Source organism: Peromyscus leucopus, chromosome 23, assembly GCF_004664715.2.
Source record: "Peromyscus leucopus breed LL Stock chromosome 23, UCI_PerLeu_2.1, whole genome shotgun sequence".
Classification (NCBI taxonomy): domain Eukaryota; kingdom Metazoa; phylum Chordata; class Mammalia; order Rodentia; family Cricetidae; genus Peromyscus; species Peromyscus leucopus.
In genome coordinates, this window is record NC_051082.1 from 19,080,473 (window position 1) to 19,094,907 (window position 14,435).

A 14,435-nucleotide genomic window follows, 5' to 3' on the forward strand; every position below is an offset into this window, starting at 1 on the left:
CCAGGGCATGGGAGGCAACTCCTCTCTCCAGTGGCTGATTTTGTAAATCAAAGTTGGTGGTAATCATAAACTTTATTCCTTTATCGATTTCACACAAGCCTGTAAATGCATCATAGAGCATGGCTGCATGTCCACCAGTCTGGGTCCTGATTCTCCTTCCCATTCTTTTACAGTCCAAGTGGGTGGAAAGAAACCTCTGTTGTCAGTCTGCGGGGTGGCATGTGGGGTGTGTGTCTATGGGGGTGTGTATGGTCACTGCATCCCACTGCTACCTCCCAGGGTCTTGGAAAAGATCAATGTCAGGCAACGAAGACACATAAGAAAAGCCTCACAGCCCAGGCATGAGCTAGAGCAGTGTTTTGCCCTATTTGGCATTGGGCTGGGAGATACTCCTGATTTAAGTGGCAGGAAAACCAGAATGGGAGGAGCCCTGCAGATCCAGCTGGGGATAAACACCTATACCCGTGTTAACTATGGGTTTCCGCAGCGGAGAGGAACTGTCCACTTGCCTTAACCACGTCTTCGTCGGCTGACCTGCACTCCACCGAGTCCGACAGACCTTGCACTGTGCCGTCTTCCTCCACCGAGATCACCTTCACGGGGACAGCCACTGTCTTCCCAGTGAGGATGGCTGTGTTCAGTATCTCAGCCTCCTGGAAGAACGAACACATTGTCTGTTACCCAATCCTCAAATGACAAGACCCTGGCATGTGCCGATGCCTCTTCCTGCCTCCCTGCAAACAGCTCTCAGCCTTTCACCTGAGCACAGGAAGCCAAGTGCTTGGTACCAGCCAGATGCCATGCGGCCATGTCTGTCAACACCTGTATTTTGTAGGGAGGATGCGATGGGGATGGTGATTGAGTAAATCCAGAACTAAAATACTGTGTCTGGCAAACATATATGAATCTTTTTTGTTTGTTTGTTTTGAGACAGGGTTTCTCTGTGTAGTTTTGGTGCCTGTCCTGGATCTCACTCTGTAGACCAGGCTGGCCTTGAACTCACAGAGATCCACCTGGCTCTGCGCCACCACCAGCTGGCACATATATATGAATCTTACTCTGTATCCAGCACTCTCTTCAGAGCCTTGTAAGTATTGACCCAGCAACCTTGACATCACCAGAGGAGACAGGCAACACACCTGCTCCTTCGATAGCACAGAGAGGGGTTCTGATTTGCCCAAGGCCACAAGGCTAAGGAAGAAATGAAGGGGAGACTTCAGTTGGGAATTCCAGCTTCTCAATCCTTGCATTGGTGACATAAATCGCTCGAACCTTATATACAACAAATCCAACTTAGAGGAGCTTAGACTGGTGATGAGTGAACTTGCTCCTCTCTGTCCTCCTTTCACCTCCTTGCCATTGTCCAGGCTTCTCCTGGGCATTAGCCTCTGAATGCTATTATGGCTGAAACCACACCCCCACAGCCCCTCCCATGAGGCATGTGCACGTATAAAGCTAACACCCTCACTCCTGCAAACTCACGAAAAACACACATTTTTGCCACCAAACTCTTCTTTGAGGGATCAGGCCAGAGATTTGGCTTTAGCTCACCACATGGTCTAGTTGCAGGGTGCGGTGTAATTGGGTTGGAACTGGACTGAAAACCAGACTGGCTGTCCCTCATAGTGTTGGAAGGTGCTGTGCAGGCCACATGGCTTCAGGGGTTGACCTGACAGGGGTAGAGACGGCATGACGGAAAGATACACAGACACAGAGTAAAGCTGGGATCATGTGGACTGGGCTCTCTGATGGACAAGCTGCAGCACCCTGTTTATTATATATGCAATATACATGTTTATATAACGGTGAACAGGGAGGTGGGGTTGTTACATCTGAGCAAGGAGGCAGGTTTAGCTAATCTCGGTAGGATAAATCTCTGTAGGGGAGCAGTCTTAAGGACATAAATATTGGGGGGAAGCTATGGCAGACCTTTCTGCACACACTATCAACATCTGAACACGGACCAGAAGGATTTACAATTCCCTTGAGCCTCATCTTTGGAAAGCTGTGTCATTTTTCCTTGAGTCCAAGGCTCTGAGGTCCTTGACATGGCCCTGCGTATGTCAACAACACACATTGACTCAGGACTTCACTCACTCCTACACAGGACACGCCATTCTCCCATTCTGCACATCCATAGCCTCCACACCCTAGATCCTGGCATGTCTGTGTCGCTGCAGCTGATCCTTCTCTGACAAGGTCCCCATGGGTCCTTTCAGCAACAAGCCCCATTGCTGGCTTTCTTTAAAGTCAGAGCTGGCCTGGCCCTTCTTGATAGAATAACAGAGGATGGTTCACTACGGGCAGGGTCAGCCGGGTGTCACGTGACTCAGCCGCCATTATACTTTGACTTGCAGCCACTGGATCAGGGTGACCCTGCTCTAAACTCAAGCTCTGGAGAGCTGAGGCACCTTCCATGGGGACAAATCTTGTAAATAGTCTTGTGAATTTGATTTTCATGCCGAATCTGAACTGCCTGTGAGTAGCTTACCAGAAGACAGAGTAGCAGTTGTCCCCAAGTGACATCTCACCTCCCTGATGGCAAAACCTGCTTCTAATGTGCTACACGTCTTGCCTCCCTCACAAGGCTCACAGCATGTCGGCTCCTTTGGCTGAGATGTGATCTCTGCCATATGCTATTTTCATCCAAAAAGACAAGGCTCCACTTTGGAACGTTCCTGAACTCAATGCACAGGCCTCCCAAAACCCCGTTGGACACACTTTAATTTTTCAAGTGTACATTTATTTATTTGCATATACATGCATGCGTGCAGGTGTGTGTATGTGAATATGTGTGGAGTGGGCACATGTGCTATGGCGTGCATGTGAAGGTCAAGGGACGACTTCTGAGAAGCTGTTCTCTCCTTCTACTATGTGGAGCACAGGATTCAAACTCAAATTATCAGACTCAGCCATAAGCCCTGTGTGCAGAGCCATCTTGCCAGATCTACCCTACAGATATCTCTCTTGGGGTCAAGTGCCTTATTTTCAATTGTGAGAAATGATAGCTGTCTGCATTTTACTGGAGAATGACCAGGCTGCTCTCCACCTTGGTTAGGGAGGCTTCTCTCTGCAGTGGGCGCAGAGATGTATAAACTCAGAGTGCTGAGAGTGAGAGACTCTGAATGCTTAGCCCTAAATGGGACAGCAATATCAACCCCATAAGGCTCAGGGGATATTGAAAAGAGAGAAAGGAGGAATGTAAGAGCCAGAGGATGGAGAGAAGAGCTGTGAAATCCTGTCCTCTGGACAAGACGTGGCTGATGAACACATCGACTCCCAGAAGCTAGGGTAGCTTGCACAAGACCTGTACAAAAATCAAGCCAGACGACATTCCAGTTTAAATGGGAGAGGGAACCATGAGGTCCCCACTCCTAGCTGAGGAATTATTGGTTCTTGATGACTTCTGGAGGAGAGAGAGTTATTTTTCTTCAGGAGTATGGTCACTGGTAAAGTGCCCCATACTCATGAACATGTAGACAGCCTTCATTGAACACAGAGGGTCATTTTTTTAAAGGCCAGTGGGGACATACCGGGGGAGGAAAGGAACTGGGGTGGGGTGGATATGTTCAAGATAAATTTTATACATGTATGAAATTATCAAAGTGTTTACTGTGTCAAATCCACAAGGTTGAAGAATCAGGTTCCAGAGGACCACCCCCAAGATCACCGGAGTCACTGCGTGGAGAGGACCCTCCTGCTGACCTCGGCAGGCAAGAGGAGGAGTGGCCAGGTTTTTCCTGTCCTGTTGCAGTCTGATTTGGAAATGACTTGTTACTGCCATATAACCTGGTCTATTCTGAGGGATAGAATACCTAAACTAACCTCAGAATTAGCTCTATGCAGTGGTTGATGGCCTGCTGCCCTGGCTTCTTGGGTAGACCCAGCCTAAGTCATTTTGGTGGCCTGGTGTTCTCTGCTCTTCCTAAATGTGGGTGATTTCTTAAAACTTTTCATTTCCCATCAAAGATCAATAACCCAGCCAACCGGCAGCCTCGAACCAGGCCAATGACTCTTTGCAATGAACACTTGCAAGTAAAGATGTATAGATAAGAGGGTCTACTCACTAAGTCACACTACAGCTTCCATAACTAGATTGATATTTTTCCATTTTTTTGTCTTAAATTTTATTTTATTTTTTGAGGCGGGGGAGGTTGCAAGGGCAGAGGGTGGATACGAAGGGGCGGGGAAATGAATGGGTTGGAGATGCATGATATGAAAGACACAAAGAATAAATAAAAGAGGAGGGAAAATAACCTTACAAGCAGAGTGATCACTCACCACCCTGTCCTTGCCTTTTGTTTGTTTTCTGAAGCTCTCACCATCCTGGACTTGTACACCCCCGATAAACACTGTCAGGGCATTGAGTTGGGAGGTTTTCACGGATGCCACATTAAACACGGAGAGTTATTAGATGACCACGGAGATAGTAGATCTAATTAGCAATAAGACTGCGGGGCCATAAATAAGCCCCATGCCTCTTCCCGCCAGCGGGAAACATCACTCAGTCTGATGCCTGTGACACATACAGATTTACAAACCGCTCTCTGTTTCATCAAGTGCATGGGTGCCTGGGTTTAGTGGCAGGAGCATAGCGTAGAGAATTCTGCATTTTAGCAGTCACTCTGGAATAAGGCCATTCCTCTACCGCACAGGGAGCAACAGGAGTTTGACCAACAGAGCAGCCTGCTCATCAGCCTCCGACTCAGGCTGGCTTCTCTGTGTCAACAAGACACACCTGGCTATACTCTTTTTTTTTCCTTCTTCCTAATGTGAATGTAACTGTTTTATCAAAGCCGCACGTGTTCACTGTTAAAAATATCACACTTGCTCGATAGTCCACGAAAAGATATTTCACAAGCATCCCGTTTCCCATGCCCATTTCTGCCTCTTCAATCCCAACTTGCCTGCCCAGACTGTGAACATTCTATGGGTTGAAATAATGTGCTGTATAACCTGGTCTCCATGGAGCCACTTTAGATCTAATCTGCTGTTCTAGTTTCATTGCTGCTGCTGTAATAAATGCTCTGTGGAAAGAAACCTAGGGCTGGAAGGGTTTATTTGAGCTCACAATTTCTGGTTTTAGTCCATCATGGAGGCAGGATCTTAAGACGGAGGGTTAATTACATGACACCCACAGTCAAGGGTGGGGAGAGAATGCACACACTCACGCTTAGTGCTCAGCTCACTATTTCTACTCATACACAACCCAAGACTCAAACCTAGGGGATAGTACTGCCCATAGTGGGCTGAGTCTTGCATTCAACTCAATTAAGAAAAGTCAGTCCTTCACCACAAGACCAACCTCATCAAGGTAGTCCCTTATTCAGCCTTTCGAGGTGAGATTCTAGGTTGTGTCAAATTGATATTTGGAATTCATCATCACATAAATACCAACTGATGGTGTGATAGAGGAGATGCTGTTTCTACTGCACTTGGTTCTCTCTCTTTTAGTCACCTTACAGGTTCTTAGCTGGGTCTCTTTACTGGCTACACCTGTTATTTCAAGGAAACTGTTCCAATCAGGTACTGGGGAGATCTGAGAATGGAAGCTACAAACTGCAGTTTGGAGATGGTTATGCTCTGGAGATCTGATGTGCAGCAGGGGGACTGTGGTTGGTGAGAACATTCTAGATACTTGAAATTTGTCAAGGGAGTCGGGCTTAATGTCCTAACACCAGTAACAACATCAAACAAACTATGTGTGCTGACGGCTCTATCATCTACTCTGATGATGGCAACCATTTCAGAATGTAACCAAAACACCATCCTACACACTTCAGAGCATCTTCTTGTCAATGAAAACTCAATGAAGCTAGGAAGAAATGAGATAATGTATTGACCTCCGAATAGTTCTTTGGTATTGCCATAGAGAGCTTGAGTCTGACTTCCATCCATCCTTCAATGATATCTGGCTTCAGGAACAGATGGATGAAGTCTAGCACACTGTGACATCTGAGGGGAGGCCATACAAGCCAATGCAGGTCCCGCCTGGCTTTTTCTTTTGGGTACTTGCTTTTGGGACTTAGATGCCATGCCAAGGGGAATCCTGAGTCACATACAGAGGGATCTGGTTGGCAGGCTCAGTGGAAGCCCAATAGTAACCTATCAGATATGGGACTAATGAGCTCGCTGTAAGGATCCAAAAGTACCACCTCATTGTACCAGACAAGGGACCCTGGTCAGGAGCCACCTAGCCAGAACTAGGGAAGAAATGAAAATGGATGACTGGTGTTTTATGTGAGCATGTATAATGGTTCTCAAGGCTCTGCCCACCTTGAGAGATGAGAGTGCTTGGCCATCCCTCAGCCTGTCACCTGCTGATGCCCCAGCTTGCAGGGGCCAAATTTCCTGCTCCTGCTTCCTCTGTGACTCTTGGCAAATGAGTGGTAGCTTTGTGCCTCCGTTTCCTCATCTGTAGAACAAAGCTCACAAATGCTCCCAGTCACCGGGTTGAATTGAGGGCTGTGTATGTGAAGGTCCCTAGGATATAACATTGGTGATAGCCCAAAGTGTGCTGGTCTTTATTGCTTTCACCTACTCTACCTGACATCTAGACTTTCAGCCATGCCTGGTCTCTGAGAGCTAGTATGGAGGAAGGAATCCCAGCTTGGGGGGTTTATGAACAAAGTGCTAGCCAAATGACCTTGGCTGAGGTACTGTGAGCTCTTGGGAGCTAAGTTTCCTCGTTCTGAAAGTCAAGGACAGTCCAGTAGAGTCTGTTCATGTGTCAGTGTGCAGCCTCTGGGTTCCATTTCCTGTATTATATAGCCCCTGCTTTGCCCTTTCCTGAATGTCTGATTTTGTAAGTCTCTGAATCTCTCTGCACCTTGCTCTCATCAGCCTGGGCATCAGGTTTCCAGACTGCATCCATTGGAACGGGGTGAGTTAATGAGCTCAGCTCTTAAGAGTGATTGATGTTATTAAGTTTTCAATAAGGTTGGTTATTATTAACTGTATCATAATGTATGCAATGACTTATATGGATCCAGTATGTTCTTGGCAAAAGGAAAAGGCTAGAGAGATGAGGGAAGGAAGGAGAAAGAAGAGGAGGAGGAAGAAGAAAGGAGCCACGAAAGAGATAATCTATTGCAACATTCAGGAGGGTTCATGCTCCATGGGAACTTAGGCCAGGATGGGGATGGGACCTCCCTGTCCCCTTGGTGGCTCTCAGCATCCGTGGACACTGCTCAGGTAGATGTCAACTTTAGGATTAAAAACAAGCATTTCTTACTCACAGCTCCCATCCCCCCAAGCCATGGACTTGGTACTCAACCTGGGACAGATAATATCTCATCAGAGATGAGCAGCTGGAGGCTTCAGGCCCTGCAGGCTGCATTGCATGAGTGGCCTGGGATTTGTGAGTGTCCTCTCAGCTGTGTGCTACTGTGGCATCATGTGCTCAAGTTGGGAGACGGAATCTAGGCTCCCCAGCCATGCATGGTAAGTGCTGCTTCAGCATCTCGAGCATTAGTGGTCCCTAGTGAAGAAGGGTGAATGGCACACAAAGACATAACCTCCTGGCCTCTTTCATGCCCATCAAATCCACATTAGGCTTTTCTCAGGAGCATGCAGATGGGTATCTTCCTCAGCGGCTTCCACTCCTGGCCTCTCCATGGGGTACTCAGAGCCTCAAGGTCCCAGCCTGAGCATCTCAAAGGACTAGAACATTTTTATTTTTTTTTTGTCAGAGCTGAGGACTGAACCCAGGGCCTTGCGGGGGATGGAGGTGATCACGTCACTTGGTAAGGTGACTCTCACACCCGATTCCAAGGGGACAGGTTTTTGTTTTTGCTTTTCCGAGACAGGGTTTTTCTGTGTAGTCCTGGCTGTCCTGGATCTCATGTTGTAGACCAGGCTGGCCTCGAACTCACAGAGATCCACTTGCCTCTGCCTCTCAAGTGCTGGGATTAAAGGCGTGCGCCACTACCACCTGGCTTCAAGGGGACAGTTTCAGCTCCAGCCAATTGTGACGTTTTAGATATGAGGACAGTTTTGCTCATGTCTGGATTTCTGCAGAGGAGCTGAGAGTTAATTTTTTTTTTTTTTTTTTTTAATGCGGAAACCCTGACTTTGCTGTTTGGCCCACCTCCTGTGAAAACTAGAATAAAACAGATGCACAGTGACCTGCAGGTGCCACTGTGAGGCTCTCCCAGGTAGACTGTGCTCATGTCTGACAAGGACAGAGGTGCTAGGAACCCTTACCTAGCTGCCCAGCCTCAGCATAGGGAAGCAGACATTTCCCCCCAGGACCCTCTGGGTCCCTCAGCACCCTCGGCTCTCAGGGACTCAGGATCCTCTTATCCCGGTCTGCCTGACCACTCCTCCAGCATCACTATGGAAAGTCTTGGTTTTGCATAACTACGTTCAAATCTTAGCATCTAGTTTTGGAGTTAAGCAGTGGAGTGACAGCTGTTTAATTAGCTCCTTAAGTTGATTAGATAGTACTACCAAAATCCCTTCAGAAGGAATTTCTGACTTAGGGGAGAACCTGGGGGCACTAGGTTACTGCCATGGGGTGGGCTGAGCTTAGAAAGCTGTTAAACGGCCAGCTGGTGCATTTCTGCGGTCCTCAAGGGTGCGGTCAAGCATGTGTTTTTATTTATTGTATTAGCTGCTACAAGAGATGCAAAAATGAGGCTAATAAAAACAACCTCAGCTCTGCCAAGAAAGCATATTCTGAATAAAGCTATGGCACCAAGATGGGTTTTCCTCCCAACCCCTTGGCTTGTTAGTATGTTGTCTGAACATGTGTGCTTGCTTGTATTGGTCAGGATCAGCCTCCTCCCCGCACAGTGGGCATGCGCTTTCCTTTCCATGAGTAAGACAAAATCAAGTTAATGAGCTTAAGGATTTAAGTCAATTTCATGACCCACGGCACTACATGAGGAATAGATTCCTTCCTTTTTAAGTTTTAGTAGTCACCATGGAGTGCATGGCCCCCAAACTTGGTGGGAGGGATGAACAGGATGTCAAAAAGGAACATGGCAGTCAGGTACATTGGTGCCAGCTTGTCATCCCAGCATTTGGGAGGTAGAGGCAGGAGGATCAGAAGTTCAGGGCTATCTTTGGCTACAGAGGGATTCAAGGTCAGCCTGGGTTATATGAGGTCCTGTCTTACAAACAAAACAGCATTAAAAACAGCACAAAAACTAACCCAGTCAAACAACTGAATGAAAACAACAATGACAATATCTCCCTGGAGGTTCTGGGGGTGGGGGGATAGACATAAATTTGACTTTTGAATTGCGCTTTGCCAAGGTATTTTTCTCATACTTTGAGGATATACCATATCCCTGCACTTGGGGCCGGCTGATTTCAGCTCCATACAGATGATATGGGGATAGTTAGCTGGATGTCAAATGCGTATTGCATACAGTTCACTCATTTAAAGTGAACAGTTTATTGGCTTTTAACCTATGCACAGATCCGGGCAACACTGCCGCAATTTTAAAATAATTTTTATCATATCCAAAAGAAACAATGTATCTTTTGGCTATTGTCACACATCCCACCTCCAGCCTCAACTGGTCACCTAATCCTGCCCATGGATTTCTCCTTTATGACTGTGTCCTATGAACTGAATCACACTGTGGTCTTGTGTGTCTGGCTGGGTCCATGTAGCCTGATGCCTTCACATCCCTGCTGTGACAATGTGGGTATTTCTTGCCCATCTTGACTCTGTTGTGTTTTGGAATGTAGAAGAGAATTCTAGACTTCTGATGAACAAACCAGTTGTTTTTCCCCAATGCTGGCAAGCTCAGTTTATAAATAATGTATATTCTGTTTAGTGGATGTAGCCCATAGGCATGATTCCTTAACCCTTCAGTCTGAATTTCTTTTCAATGGACTGCTGTCCTGATTTGCTTTCTGTTGCTGTGATACAACATCATGACCAAAAGCAATTTGGAGAGGAAAGGTTTTGTTTCAGTTTCTAGTGTGCAGTCCATCATGAAGGAGTCAGGGCAGGAACTCAAGCAGGGTAAGAACTTGGAGGCAGGAGCTGATGCAGAGGACATGGAGGGGTGCTGCTTATTAGCTTGCTCCCCATGGCTTGTTCAGCCTGATTTCATATACAACCCAAGACCACCTGCCCAGGGGTTGCACTGCCCAGTTGGCTGGACCATGCCATATCATCATCAATCAAGAAAATACCCTACAGACTTGCCACAGGTCAACTTGATGAGTGAGAGACAATTCCTCAACTGAGGCTCCCCCTGACCACACGACTGTAGCTTGTATTAAGTTTACAAAACTTAATATACTTAAAAACCATATACTTAAAATCTGAGAAATGACCGCATAATAACTAGAACAATCTGATGAGACTAAATGAGCAAAAAAAAAAAAAAAAAAAAAAAAAAAAAAAAAAAAAAAAAAAAAAAAAAAAAAAAAAAAAAAAATCTGAGAAATGGGCAAAAATAGAAACTTCCATGCAGACATGCTGGGATTCAGGAATCCAGGCTTTGGTTCAGGTGGGGAAGCTCTCCATGAGCCTCATGGTTCTTTGCATGGGGAGATTCAAGGTTATCTAGGACGTTTTGAGTCTGGGATCCTGGTTTAGAAGCTTCTAGAATAGTACCATGTAAGTAGTGCACCAGGAGGCAAACCATACCCCAAACCAACAGCTAAGGCTGAAGCCTGTAAGAAACACAAAGGATAAGAGAATAAGAACTCAGTTTCCTTTATCTCTTCCTTTTAAACAGTTTTGACGTACGTGTGTGTGTCGTGTGTGTGTGTGTGTGTGTGTGTGTGTGTGTGTGTATACTCATGCACATGTGAGTGTGGTGCTCTTGGAGGCCAGAAGGGGGCATCGGACCTCCTGAAGCTGGAGTTACAGGGGGCTGTGAGCTGCCATGTGGGTGCTGGGAACAGAACTCTGGCCCTCTGTAAGAGCAACAAGCACGCTTACCTGCCAAACTGTCTCTCTGTCCCAATCTTGTTTTTAAGTAAGTTCTGCCCTTTGTGTCTGAAACACTAAGTGCAGTGGTTCCTAAGGAAACTGACAATGTGACTAATGGCTGTTAAGCATGCTGATACAGATCGGGGGCCGACAGCTGTGGATGTTGACAATGGTTCTTAAAGGAAGTCTCTACTTCACTCGCAAACAGCAGCACCACAAAACATGGCATGAGTACTTAATCTGTGTTGATAGGTCCTTCCTGATGGCGTGAAGCCTTACTCTTTGAAGCCAGGGGGAAGCTCTGCCTGCAGCCTTTAACCAAGCAGGGCTCTCATCCACTTTTCAATTGCTACAGAAAAAGGCATGTCAAATTGTCAAAGGCGACAGAATTTTCCGTACGCCCGGAGAAGCGTATCAGTTTTACGGTTCATGAGACTAAGGAATTAATTCAATTGGTTTGGGAAGGGCAGACAGAATTAATAAACATCAAAGGGTCGCTCCGAGGCTGTGCTTTTGCAAAAGCGGGGCCGTTTTGAAAGCGGGCCTTGCTGAGAGCTGCAGCCTTTTATGGGACCTGCCGGCCCCAAGGATTTCAGCGTGCCTGCCCCACGTTGGGGCCAGAACCACGGCCTGATCATCTATGCTAATGAGGGTGCCGAGGCGTGGCTAATCCCCGACAGTGCCAAGTGCAAAAGTCGTGTTCAGTTTGGCCCCCGAAGACATTATGTTCTTTATTTCCTCCTCTTCAGCAGACAACTTCTTAATTATGTTTTTCTTAGGCTAATGTAAAAATGAATTTGCATGTCTGCAGCCCACACTAATTGAGGGAGGGTGAATGCCACGAAGCTTACTCCAGCAGACACAGCTAAATCAATTCAGGGCTGAGTCAGCCATGTGGCACCCTGGGACACTGACCAAGGGAATGTGCTGTCAGCCATCTTGCCCTTCCTTGGCCTGGGATGACTGTGGAGGGAGAAGTCAACTTTCTTTGCAACTTCCTGAGCCTGAACTACCACTGTCCTCTCACCGGAGAAAGTAGAAGTCAGATGAAGGTCATAGGCTTTGAAGAAAAGGAAAAGAACCCTTAAACCCCTCTTCCTAATCAAGGTTTTGAGGCAGGCAATCTATAGCAGTTTAAGACTATTCCCCATAGGTTCATGTGTTCCAACACTTGGCCACCAGAAGGTGGTGCTGTTTGGGGAAAGTTATGGAACCTTTAAGAGGTGGAGCCTGACTAGAGGAAATACATCACTAGGGGGTGGGCTTTGAGGATTTATTGCCTCATCCCCTTCTAGTTTGCTCTTTCTGCTTCCTGTTTGTGGTGGAAGATGTGAGCTTTCAGCTTCTGGTTGCAGCTGCCAGCTGCCATGTCTCCCTCACTGTCATGGACTCCCCCTCTGGTACCATACGCTCAAACAAACTCTTTCATGTATAAGCTGCCTTGGCCATGGGGTTTTTTATCACAGCAGCAAAAAAAGGAACAAATACAAAACACAGACAAAGCTCAGCAACACAAGACTGCGCTCCATTTGAGCTATGCTTACAGCCCTTTCCTATGAATGGATGTGTCAACCTGGGACTCCCCCACCAGCATCACATTCCATGCGCATCCCACTCTAAGCCATGCAGCAAGTGACTCTACCCTTCAGGAACTCACAGTTTAGACTCAAACACATCTGGGAATTAGACACAGTGGGCCGATCCAGCCTGACCCAATTTTGGATGCTCGCACAGCAAGGTAAAGTATACACTACACTCTGTGTAAAGTTTTAGAGAAAGCCCTCTATTTACAGTATTATGCCTATGGATGATGGTATATGCCTATAATTACAAACAGATGCATCATGGGAAGGGACATATTCAGTTCATGGAGGTTTATGTAACCCAAGCCTGCCAATCAAAATCAAAATCACATATACCCCATCACAAGCAACTGATGCCTTCTCTTGGTCCCATAAAAAGAAGCTGGAAGCTGTACCAGGGACTCTTGAGTAATCTGGCTCTTTAACAATGGTTTCAATCAGTACTATCACTTTCCTTGTGAATAAAGTTCCTTACCAGTTTGCTCTCTGTATGAGCTGCTTCAGTTCTTTGGATGAGATGCTAAGAAGGTAGAACATCCAGTTCAGACACAGATCCCTGGTAGCGGTGGTGGAAGCTGGTCTTGCTCTAATTACAGATATGCCTGCCATGGCAAGGCAGCCATGCTTCCCAATTGTGTGTGGGCTGGGTAGGTGACCTTGCTGTGGGAGACAAGAGCTGGGAGGACCATCTCAGCCAACCTAGTGACACTGATGTTCTGGCTGGTTCCAGGCTTGGGACTCTCCTTAGATATCTCCTGTGAACTCCAGCGTTACATTCCACATCCTCAAATGCATCACAGCTTGGGTGTGTCATACTTTCTGGGTTCAAAGGCTTCTCCTAAAGCCATCTCTCTGTCAGCATGCCAAATGAAGAAAGTGGTACCCACAGTTCCTTGACTGAGAAAGCCCCAGACCTCAGAGTCGTCATCTATCTTTTCTTCCTTATGCAGGTCTCCCACCTATCAGAGTGCCTGCTGCCCCTATTGCCAACATGGACCACAGATGCAGCCACATCCCTGCAATCCATCCTAAGTACCAGGCCGCCACAAGAGGTGTAGCCACGTCACAGAAAAGCATTTGGAAAGCCCAGGTCTGGTTGACTTGTACCATAATATTTATTCCTCTCAGGATCATGCTAAAACAAAACAAGAACCATTCATTATTGCACCACTGCCTTTTACATCCATAGCCAAGCTTGAAAGTCAGAAAGAAAGATGAGAAACATTAAGGGGACATTGGAAGGGAGCAGAGCTCCTGACATCAGAGTCTGGTTGAAGCCTCCCAGAAGCTGAGTCAAGAATTCCAGTTGGATTTACATGCTACAAAGCCCACTGACATAGAGCTGTTCCTTAGAGAAAGATATTTTTAAATAAGAATATTAAGTGGCATGAATGTTATTGGAGTAACTGACCACTTTCTAATTAGATTTAAGCCATGCTCCGTAAGTTGAAACCAATTCCTGGCACTGTTATTGGAGGCAGGAAACTGTGGACAGGCAGGTCAGAGGCCCTTCCGGGGAGAACCTCTGGTAGCATCCTGCTAAATGGACCCAGTATCAAACCACTTGTAAAGATACATGGTTAGAGTCATCAGTTAACGCATCCCTCCACCTTCATCAGGAAGGCTTCTTTTTGCAATAGATGGTGCTTAACACAGAGACCAGCAAATGGCCAAGCTGCAGAGAATAAGAGACTACAGAATGCTCAGCCCTAAATAGAATATCTACATTGTATCTTTTCAAGGATGAGGCATCATGGCGGAAAGAGGGAGCAGAAAGATTGTAAGAGCCAGAGGCAGTGGATTAACTACAGGGAAACAGTATTCTTCTGGACCCAGCAGGGCAGCTACACATATGAACTCAGCACACACACAATTTTCATAATAAACTCCAACTCTGTCTCATGCTGGCTCATCCTCAAGCTATTTTCTGCAGGGAAGTCAAGAAGCCC

At 46.6% G+C, this 14,435-nt stretch overlaps 1 protein-coding gene across 1 annotated transcript in view; it reads right to left on the reverse strand.

The window, feature by feature from the left end:
* Positions 1 to 14,435, reverse strand: part of Tmem132d (transmembrane protein 132D) — a 632,953-nt gene that overhangs the window by 81,218 nt on the left and 537,300 nt on the right. The window contains 1 exon segment of the mRNA XM_028870206.2: positions 510 to 653. Coding sequence (XP_028726039.2) covers positions 510 to 653 — 144 coding nt within the window.